General features: G+C 42.7%; 1 protein-coding gene across 4 annotated transcripts in view; it reads left to right on the top strand.

Moving 5' to 3' along the window:
• vac14 (vac14 homolog (S. cerevisiae)) overlaps positions 1-11784 on the top strand; it is a 330067-nt gene that overhangs the window by 3774 nt on the left and 314509 nt on the right. Inside the window, exons 1-2 of one of the 4 annotated variants that reach the window (XM_043707331.1) lie at positions 3991-4069; positions 10442-10504. In XM_043707331.1, coding sequence (XP_043563266.1) covers positions 4043-4069; positions 10442-10504 — 90 coding nt within the window. In that variant the 5' untranslated portion in view covers positions 3991-4042. Of the gene's footprint in view, positions 1-3990; positions 4070-10441; positions 10505-11784 lie in introns of those variants that run through there. The other 3 variants (XM_043707329.1, XM_043707330.1, XM_043707332.1) reach the window with 3 other exon arrangements.

The following is an 11784-nucleotide window of genomic DNA, read 5'->3' on the forward strand; positions in this document are numbered from 1 at the left end:
TAGGAAGGAGACCAGAATTGCACGCAATATTCCAACAGTGGCCTAACCAATGTCCTGTACAGCCGCAACATCACCTCCCAACTCCTGTACTCAGTACTCTGACCAATAAAGGAAAGCATACCAAAAGCCGCCTTGTCAGTGTGGAAACCACCGTACACTTTCAATTCTGTACTCCTTGGACTTAAAACATAATGAGAATGAATAGTTGTCTTAAAAATCCAAATCAAAAGGCAGGGAGACAAGATGTGGCAGATCAGCCTAGTTAGCATTACTGGGTGCTTGAAACCTGAAAGTTCTTCTGAGCTTACCACCTGGTGGAATTGGAAAGTTGCTGTACCTTGCATATTTTTCAGAAGCTGCATGTCTGAAATTGCACCAAAAATAAAATTCATTTGGGCCTCCACATATCTTCATACCCTGTGTGAATTGCTAATAATGACTCAAATAGTTGCTTGTCAAGTTATCAATTAAATATCAAATCAATAAGTGGGAAAGAATTAGAGGAGGCAAGATGCACCAATGACAGGGAAGCAAATGGCCCAAAGCAAAAGTCAGTCACAATAATGTTTTCCTTCAAAACTACCAGGTCTGAGGCAGCATGTGCTGACAAAAAAAATACTTGCATTAAATAAATCATATTATTTCTATGTTGTTAACTTGTGTTTTTCTCAATTATTCTTGTTAGTTTGGCATTTTAAAATATAGCGTATGGGGCAAAAAGAACAATGCCGCGGAAGCAGTAAACCTAACCACGAAATTGGTTCGTTTGTAATGGAAATAATCTCAAGAGCTTGACCTTCAGGTTTTCGCTTCTGTCAGGAGCTCAGGGATTTGAGTTGTAAACTTTTATTTGAGATAGCACTCCCAACTCTGTCTGAGTGCGGAATACCTTCGAGCTGCTGTCGATATACTCCCATGGGTTCCAGTGCAACACTGTCATAACCAGGCAGTCTGCACACAGCCATTAAAAGTGTGATGAGAAAGGTGAGGGAAAGCTGTTTCACTGCAGTTTCAGCTTTAACAAAAATGCAAATCTAATGGAATTTGGGCCCTGGGTGTCAAAAGTTCTGACATCACAAAATTAAACTATCAAAATCAATGATTGGCTAGAACTTAAATGTATAAATAAACCCAATTGTAAGAACAGCAAAAATGTTCTTACAACCAATATACCAACCACTACAGCGGACAGCTGAAACTGATAACCGGAAGCGGCAGGGACAGACCACTATAAACACCGGAGGAAACATCAAAGAAGCGCTTCGCAGGAGGCTCCCAAGCACTGATGATGTCGCCTAGCTAGGGGACGAAACGTTTGCAACAAAAACTTCCAGCTCGGCGAACAGAACCACAACAACGAGCACCCGAGCTACAAATCTTCGCTCAAACTTTGAATGTGTATGCCATGGCATAACTATAGGATAAAATTTTAAAGGTAAAACTGAGAATTGAATGATAACTGTATAGAGAAGAGTTATTTAAATTGACAGGGGTTAAGTGAGTTCTGTATCAGCTTGGTCAAGCCTGAAAGCTTCTCATTTTTAATCAGCTCCGTCTCTCTGCTGGGATCAGTGTGCCCTTTCTGTGCTCATTCCCCAGTAGGTGCATCATTCTTTTGTCGATGCGCTGTCCTTTTGATAATCTACCCAAAGATCTTACAAATCTTTTCATTTTTCAGTCCCAGCTGAGTTGAATCCATTTACTGTAGCTTCTGCAAGCAGTGGCCTCTTAAGAAAAACTGGATATTTAAACAGCCCACAGCTGTTATGAACTTGAGATACACAGCAAAACTTGTTACTGGGTTACTTGAGACTGCAGCTGTTGTATTGGGATCTTTGACAGGGTGAGAGCAGTATAGGGAGATGTAATTGCACCCATCCAGGCAAGTGGGGAGTATTCTATCACACTCCTGACTTGTTTTGTAGTTGTTGGACAGGCTTTAGGGAATCAGGAGGTGAGTTACTCGCTGCACGATTCCTAGCTTTTGACCTCTTCTAGCTACAATATATGAATTCCTTTGCAAAACTCAGATCAATGGGAATCGGTGGGCAAATTCTCTGCTGGTTGGAGTCATACCTGGCACATAGAAAGATGGTTTGGGCTGTTGGAGATCAGATGTCTCAGCTCCTGGACATCTCTGCAGGAGTTCCTCAGGGTAGTGTCCTAGGCCCAACCCTGGTCAGCTGCTTCATCACTGAGCTTCCTTCCATCATTCATAAAATGGAGGTGTTTGCCAATGACTACATGTCCAAGTGCAACAGGACCTAGGCAATATCCAGGCTTGGTCTGAAAAGTGGAAAGTAACATTCTTGCCACAAAAATGTCAGACAAGAACCATCTCCAACAAGAGAGAATCTAATTGTCATCTCCTGACATTGTGGGGTTACAGTGCTGAAATCCCCACTCGACATTCTGATGGTTACATTGACCGGAGACTGAACTGGACATGCCATATACAAGAACAGTTCAGAGGTGAGGATTCCAACAGCAAGAAGCTCACATCTTGACTCCCCAAAACTTGCCAACCCTTTACAAGTAATGAGTCAGGAGTGTGGTGGAATACTTTCCACTTGCCTGGATGAGTACAGCTCCAACAACACTTGAGAAGCTTGACTCCAGCCATTGCAAAGCAGCCTGTTTGATTGGCACCATACCCACAAACATCCACTCCCTCCACCATCGACACTCAGTAGCAGCAGTGTGTACTACCTGCAAGATGCACTGCAGACATTCACCAAAGATTCTTAGATAGCACTTGCTAAACCTATGACCACTTCCATTTAGAAGGACACAGCCAGCAGATACATGGGAAAACCACACAACTGGAAGTTCCCCTCCAAGCTACTCACCATCCTGATTTGGAATTATATTGCCATTCCTTCAGTGTTGCTGAGAAAAATCCTGGAATTCTCTACCTAACAACATTGTGGGTCTAGCTATAGCACGTGGATTGCAGAGTATCAACAATGCAGCTTGCCATCACCTCAAGGGCAACTAGGGATGGCAGTAAATGCAGGCCCAGCCAGGGGTGAATTAAACAGAAAATGTCTTCTGTTGCTGGTCAGTAGTAGCCCCCTTGATATTGATAGTGGGGGATTCAGCAGTGAATTAAACAAAAAATGTCTAGTTCTTTTTCTGATCAGCGGTAACCGCCTTGAGATAGTGGGGCATTCAACAGGGGTAATGCCATTGAATGCCATGGCATGATGGTTAGATCCCCTCTTGGTGGGGGATGGTCAATGCCCAGCACTTGTGTGTCATAAATTTTACTTTCCACTTGTCAGAGCAAATCTGGATCTTATCCAGGTCTTGCTGCATTTGTACATGGACTACTTCAGTCTGTAAGGAATGGTGAGTGGTACTGACCATTGTGCAATCACCAGTGAACATCCTCACTTCTGACGTTATGAAGGAAAGGGCATCTGGAGATGGTTGGACTGAGGACCTGAGCAACTCTCTTACAGAGATGTCCTGGAGTTAAACAAGGGCATGGTGTGTAGTTAGAAGAGTTTCAACCAGTCAAGATGGATAGCTTCTCTGCACTCGTCATCGCATTTCCACATGAGGAAAGATGAGTTTGAGGTAACCAGGGTGCAACTTGTAACTGTACAACTGCATGGCAATGCCTCAGAGACAACTAGGCACTTACTGTTGAATCGTGCTCTGTTACAATGTATGTCTTTTCCCTTATTCGTGTTCATTTAGTGTATGCATCTATTTTTATTTTTCCCTGCAGGATTCTGGTTTGTATCTGAAGGAACTCATTGAACCTGTTTTGACCTGTTTCAACGATGCTGACAGTCGATTGCGTTATTATGCCTGTGAGGCCCTGTACAACATAGTGAAGGTTGCCAGGGGCTCAGTCCTTCCTCACTTCAATGTACTGTTCAATGGTCTCAGCAAGGTAACTGTCCCTTACTGGTAAAGCAGATCAGCCAGCACGTCAGTGTAGATTCTGGATCTTTTATAATTAGGACGAGACAAAACCAGTCATCAACTTGGTACCTTAAAAACTGAGCTGCGAGGGAATGTAGTGGCAGGAATGCTCTACTGGATTATTGAAGCAAAGGCAAGTAATTATTATTATTGTGAATCTGTCATTTACAGTTATTCTGCTCACTATGCCTGCCTGGTTTACAGTTCAAGAAGGCAGCACTCCACCACCTTCTGAAGGGCAACTAAGGATGAGCAATAATTACTGGCCCAGCCATGAGCGAATTAAACAACAAATGACTAGTTCTCTTACTGGTCAATATGGGTGGGTAGCTGGTCGCCGCCAGATGGGGAAGAAAACAGTCACAACACTTTACATTTTCCCACATTTCCCATTTGCCAACTTCTTGGCCACTTACTTAACCTATCAATGTCTCCCTGTAAACTCTCTCAAACTGCCTTTCCACCTGTTTTTGTGTTGACCACAAACTTGGCTGCAGTACATTCACTTCCTTCCTCCTAGTCATTCATATATTCTGTACACAGTTGCAGTCCCAGCACTGATCCCTGCGGAACTCCAATGGTTTCAGGTCGCCAACCTAAAAAACCTCTTATTCCCTCTCCCTGCTCCCTGGCCATCAGGCAATTCTCTATCCACATCAATATATTATCTCCAGTACCATGGGCTCGAATCTTACGACTTAACCTTTCGTGAGGTAGCTAGTTGAAAGCCTTCTGGGAGTACATCTGTTGGTTCCCCTCCATCCACTCTGTTGAAACTTCCTCAGAAAACTGTAATAAATCAGAAATGGGTTTTTTTTTGTGAAACCATATTGATTCTGCTTGATTAGATTGATTTTCCAAATTTTGTGCTATGACTTCCTGAGTAATTGATTCAAACACTTTTTTTCAATCGTAGATCTTAGGCTACTTGGCCTAATGATACCTGCATTTTCCCTCCCTCCTCATATTTGAATAGGAGTGTCACATCAGTTTTCCAGCCCTCTAGTACTTCTCCAGAATCTAATGATTTTTGGAGAATTATAACCAACGCACCTACTGTCTGCGTAGCTACGTCTTTGAGCATCCAAGGATGGAAGTCATCAGGGTCAGGGGACTTAATTGATTTAGCCCCATTAGTTTGTTTAATATTATTTCTCCAGTGATGGTACTTAATTCCTCCCCCGTATTCTTTAGTATTAATGGAAAGTTTGAAGTATCTTCCTCCATAAAGACTGATGCAGTTTAACTCCTCTGCCATTTCCTTGTGCCCCAAAAGCCCCTCCTCAGATTTATTTTCAAAGGAGCCTATGTTCACTGACCTCTCTCTTATATATTTAAAGAAACTTTTAGTGTCAAGTTTTATATTCCTCGCTAGTTTGCCCTCCTCGTTGAGTTCCTCTGTCTTCATTTTCATTTTAATCCTCCTTTGCTGGATTCTGAATTTATCCCAGTCTTGGGGGCTATCACTGACTTTGGGCTCCTTAATGCTTTTTCTTTCCAACTTCATACCTTCCTTAACTTCCTTGGTTAGCCATGGTGGGCTTGTCCTTCTCTTAGAATCTTTCCTGCTTACTGGGATGTATTTTTGCTGAGCGTCATGAATTACCTCCTCAAATGTCTGCCACTGCTTGCTTTCATTTCTGCTAATCTATCCACCCGAGTCATTCCAGCTAACTATATCCTTATTTCATTTGTAATTCCCTTTATTTATTTAAGTCGAGAGCAATTGTTTCTGACCCAAGTTTCTCTCTCACCAACTGAACATTAAATTCTATTGTGTTATGATCACTACTTAGGGAGGGGATCTTTGACTCCGAGATTATTTATTAAAACTGCCTGATTACTAGATCCAAGTTAGTCTGCTCTCTGATCAGCTCTGTGATGTATTGATCTAGGAAAATGAAACTATCGCTAACGCAGTCTATGAATTTGTTGTTAGTAGCTACCCTTTCCAGTTTAATTAACCTAAACAACATGATTAAAATTACCCATAATTATTGCTGTACTCTTTTTACATGTTCCTATTATTTAATGATTTATCCCCATTGCTACAGAGTGGCTGCAGTTTGAGGGTCTGTACGCTAATCTTGCCAATGTTGTCTTTCCTTTCCTATTTCTTACCTCTACAAACCCAATCATATAATCATCTGAGCCTAGAACATCTCTCTCACTGTCCTAATTTCTTGTCTTGTGAACAGTGCTACCTCACCACCTATTCCATCCCGTTGTTCCACACTGTTGTTCTGCCATTCTCACACTTGGATCACTTAATCTGCACTAGCAGCCCCTCTCCCCCAGCACAATACCCATCCACACTATTGCATAAATGCTGCCTTCTCCACACTTTGTCAACTTTGATAAAGAGTCATCCAGACTTGAATGTCAGCTTGCTCTCTGTCCACAGATGCTGTCTGACCTGCTGTGATCTCCAGCGGTTTTGTTTTCAGTACAGATTCCAGCATCTGCAATAATGTGTTCTCACCTTTATCCCTTCTCTCTTTCTGAAAGGTTAAAGATTCCTGAATGTTAAGTTCCCACTACAGAGGAAATGCAATTATCTGGCATTTGATTATCCAAATTTTGGATTAACCAGCAAGATTGCAAGGTCCCGATGCTTGGCTAAACTATGTTATCTGGCGTTCAATTATCCAGAATTCAATTAACTGAACGAAATACTTCCCACCTGTGTCCTTCGGATAATCGAGGTTCCTCTATATTGACGACCTTGTAACCATGTTTCTGTAACAGCTATGAGGTCATATTCATTTACCTTAATTTGCGATCTCAGTTCATCATTCAAATGCTTCATGTTTTTTTGATACAAAGCCTTTACCGTTGTTTTGTTATCAAATCTTCTTACACTTGTTTTTTAATGGTTTTGTGGTACAATGCAGCATCCGTGTTTTCTGGTAACAATTAGCTCTGTCAATAATTAGCAATCCTACCTTTTCCTTTACCTTTGATTTTATTATCTTCTGTCCAGCTGAACTTATTTCCTACTGCTATTTAGTTAAAAGCCCTATCCCCGGCCCTAATTCTGCAATTCGCAAAGACTCTAGTCCCAGCGTGATTCAGGCAGAGCCCATTCTATCGGAACACCTCCCTCCTTCCCCAGTACTAGTGTCAATCTCCCAGGAATTTGGACCAATGTCTCCAGCACCATTCTTTGAGCTACATGTTTACTGTTTTAGTCTTGTTATCTCCGTGCCAATTTGCTTGTAGCTCAAGTCATAAGATGGAGATTATTTCCTTTTTGGTTCTGCTTTGTAATTTAGCCCCTAGCTGATCCTGTTCCCTCAGCAGAACCTCCATCCTCTTTCTACCTTTATCATGTACCATGACAATTGGATCTTTCCCCTCCCATTCCAAGTGCAAAAAAAAGTGGGGTTACAGGGGTAGGATAAGGATTTGGGTCTCTGTGAGATGCTATTCAGAGTTTCGATGTGGACTTGATGGGCTAAATGGCCTGCTTCCATACTGTAGGAATTCTCTGTGATTCTCTGTGGCCCAGGTGAAAGATCCTTATCCCAAGCAGCAGGCAGGCGGCACAACCTTTTCAAATCAGGCCACAAAGAACAATATGTATTCCCCTCAGTTATACTATCCCCAATTAGAACTGCATTTCTCTTTTCTCCCCCTTCTTGAATGGCTTCCTGTACTGTGGTGCTGTGGTCAGTTTGACCATCCTTCCTACAGTGTCCACTTTCATCCGCACAGGGAGCAAGGATCTCAAACCCGTGAGACAAGCTCAAGGGCTGAGGTTCTTTCAGCATTACTGCCTGGATTTCTCTGCCTGACTTATAATCCCAGCCTCGTGTTCCTGACTGTTCTCCGAGAGTGTAGTATTTAATCTAAGGGATGTGATTGCCTCATGAAACGCAGCATTCAGATAACTGTCCCCCTCAGTGATGTGTTAGTATTTAAAGCACAGGCTCCAACTCATCTGCTCTGAGCCTGAGTTCCTGAAGCAACCAATGCTTGCTACAGATGTGGTCACTATGAACCGCAAAAGGGCCTACCAGCTCCCACATCATGCAGGTACAACACATGGCTTGGCCAAGCATCTCAGTTTTATTTGCTTAGTTCTTGACTTGTTTTTAAATATCCTGCTGATCTGCAAGGTTTGTGAAGGTTTGTAGCTCAGGTTGAGGCTTAGGGTGTAGGTTTGCTTGCTGAGCTGTAAGTTTGATATTCAGACGTTTCACTACCTGGCTAGGTAACATCAGTGGTGACCTCCAAATGAAGCGAAGCTGTTGTTTCCTGCTTTCAGTGGTGACCTCCAAATGAAGCGAAGCTGTTGTTTCCTGCTTTCTATTTATATCTTTCTCCTGTATGGGGTTCCTGGGGTTTGTGGTAATGTCATTTCCTGTTCGTTTTCTGAGGAGTTGATAGATGGCATCTAGATCTGTGTGTTTGTTTATGACGTGGTTGGAGTGCCAGTCCTCTAGGAATTCTCTGGCATGTCTTTGCTTAGCCTGTCCCAGGATAGATGTGTTGTCCCAGTCGAAATGGTGTTTTTTTTCATCCGTGTGTAGGGCTATGAGGGAGAGGGGGTCGTGTCTTTTTGTGGCTAACTTTCTTCCTGTTTGTCCTACGTAGTGTTTGTGGCAGTCCTTGCATGGAATTTTGCAGATGACATTGGTTTTGCCCATGGATAAAACCAATGTCATCCACAAAATTCCACGCAAGGACTGCCACAAACACTATGTAGGACAAACAGGAAGAAAGTTAGCCACCAGGATACACGAACACCAGCTAGCCACAAAAAGACACGACCCTCTCTCCCTCGTAGCCCTACACACGGATGAAAAAAAACCACCATTTCGACTGGGACAACACATCTATCCTGGGACAGGCTAAGCAAAGACATGCCAGAGAATTCCTAGAGGCCTGGCACTCCAACCACAACGCCATAAACAAGCACACAGATCTAGATGCCATCTATCAACTCCAGAAAACGAACAGGAAATGACATCACCACAAACCCCAGGAACCCCATCCAGGACAAACATATAAATAGAAAGCAGGAAACAACAGCTTCGCTTCGCTTGGGGGTTGCCACTGATGTTACCTAGCCAGGTAATGAAATGTCTGGATATCAAACCTACAGCTCAGCGAGCAAACCTACACCCTAATCCTGCTGATCTTTTAGTTTGTAATGTATAAATATTTCTCCTACTTGCCATCGGTCTGAAAGAAACCTATAAAGTCAAATTAACAGCTGTTAGTAATCAATGTATTTGGGGTTTTCCTGAGATATCACTCTTTTTTTTGTGCCAGGCCCCAATGTGGGCCTTCAGTTTATTCTGTTAAAAGACTTCACAAGCTATAAACCCAAAAAGCAAACAAGAGCATTTCTGCCCTCTGCACAGAATTCCCACGCTGCTCCAAAATTCCCAAACTATAAAGCCAGTTGGGCTGTTCTCACTCAGTTGTGATGTATCCTTGCTAACCATGTGAAACTTGCTGATAGAGGTTATTTAATTAATAATAACTTAAATACAACATTAAACAACCAAGGGACACCAATTCAACAACGCCAATTTTTCAAGATGTGGGGGTGCCGGTGTTTGACTGGAATGGACAAAGTCAGAGTGCGGTGCTGGAAAAGTACAGCAGGTCAGGCAGCATCCGAGGAACAGGAGAACGGATGCTTTGAGCATAAGCTCTTTGACTCTCCTGCTCTTCGGATGCTGCCTGACCTGCTGTGCTTCTCTAGCACCACACTCTTTGACTCTGATCTCCAGCATCTGCAGGCCTCACTTTCTCCTGGAATGAACAAAGTCAGAGGTCACCTGACACCAAGTTTATTTGAAATCACAAGCTTTTGGAGCGCTGCTCCTTCGTCAGGTGAAGTTTTTTAAGATGGAGTCCAAAAGTTCCAACACAAAAATAAAACAAAACTGTGGATGTTGAAGATCTGAAAAAGAAACAGAAAGTGAGCAGGCTAGCAGCATCTATGGAGAGGAAGCAGAGTCAATGTTTTTGGGTTCAGTGACCCCCCCTCTTTCAGAACTGGTAGTAACTAGGAAAAGGCAGTATGGGGAGGACAGAAATGTGCAGATAGGTGGAGATGGAGCCCAGAGAAAGAAGAAAAAAAAACAGTAAGACAGACAAAGGGATGGTTGATCATAAACCAGGGAAGGAGAAAAGCTGATAATGGGGACATTGAGTAGTTTCCATTATGCGTATGACCTCTGGCTTATCCTAAACCTTTTTAACAAGAATGATTCTGGCCATATTTGTTAAACAGTTGCCATTCGATCGAGGGGTTTTGACAAAAGGAACTTGTTAGTGACTTCCTGTGTTTCCCGTGTCATCATCCAATTGAAGGAAGAAGAAAGTCCCAGATTCTGAGTTTTCCTAACCAAAACTTCTTCCAATCGTCTTCTGAGTCATTATCAGCCCTCAGATATTTAATTTCTGTAACTTACATTTCATTGTAGGGATACTGGAGTTAAAATCCCTCACAATATTTGCTCAATAATATGTTTGTTTTACACAGTTGGCTGCAGATCCGGATCCCAATGTTAAAAGTGGCTCCGAATTGCTGGATCGATTGTTGAAGGTAAGCATCCGGATTTGCTGCTGGGTAGATGTTTGTGTTTGGATTGGGAGTTTGACTTGTCCCTCCGATACAAGAGTCTGATACCTGTGCTTCATATCCAAGATCAATTTAAAATGGGGCATATGGTTCGCCATTCCTAATCCTTCACTGTTTCATCAACAATCCACTTGTGGAGAAGCCTAGTTGTAATTACGCAAGAGGAAAAGTGAGGGTGTGCCAATGGTCAAATACATATTCCAGGTGAGGCGGGTAGACATCATGATTCCCTTAAATTATTTTTTTAAAAATCTAATCTTCAGTTGATAAATAAACAAGATTTCACGTTTTAGAACATTAAATGCAACAAACAGATTAAGAACACTTGAACTGAACACACTTTATTTCGAGTACAGAATAGAAGTTTCCCCTTTTTCTCAATGTAATTTAAAAAAACCCAGTTCACTGGTACACTTTAAGTGGTCACTGGATTCTCCTAAGTCATTCCAAAGTGATTCTTAGGTCCTCAGGATTAAATTCTGTTCTGTTCCTTTCCTTTCCCAGATGGTAACTTTGAACCCTAGGACTATCTTTTCTGAAATTTCCCTGGTGAATGCAAGCTAGATAAATCTCCAATCCCAGTTTCAGATCTTTGGAACTTGACTTATTCAACCTGAACATGTGCGCCCAGTGCATTGCTGCAAAGTGCAACATGGGAATTAACCACCTTTAGCTAGTCCCTCTCTCCCACATTTTGGCAGGCCAGCTTGTATCTGACTTCCAATGCTATTACTAAAAAGCATGTAATCCAATCTGACACTGGCTGTCTCTACACCCAACACACTTTCAGAGCCCATCTCCATGGCAATATGAATTATCTGGGTCTTCTGTTCATGTAGAAATGCTGTCTAGCTATTCTGTAGACCCCCAGTTCTATTCTATCTTAGAATTAAATGGACTATTTGGTGCATTACTGTTTACAATCGAGTGTGTGGTGCTGGAAAAGCACAGCAGGTCAGGCAGCATCCACAGAACAGCAAAAGCCTTTCATCAGGAATGAGGCTGGGAGCCTCAGGGATGGAGAGATAAATGGGAGGGGGGTGGTAGTGAGAGTGCGAATAGGTGGATGGAGGTGAGGGGAAAGGTGATAGGTCAGACGGGAGGGTGGAGCGGATAAGTGGAAAGGAAGATGGACAGGTCATGAGGGCGGTGCTGAGCTGGAAGGTTGGCAAGTGGGGCGAGGGGAAATGAGGAAACTGGTGAAATCCACATTGATGCCATGGGGTTGAAGAGTTCCGAGGCAC

The sequence above is a fragment of the Chiloscyllium plagiosum genome, chromosome 17, assembly GCF_004010195.1.
Source record: "Chiloscyllium plagiosum isolate BGI_BamShark_2017 chromosome 17, ASM401019v2, whole genome shotgun sequence".
NCBI lineage: Eukaryota > Metazoa > Chordata > Chondrichthyes > Orectolobiformes > Hemiscylliidae > Chiloscyllium > Chiloscyllium plagiosum.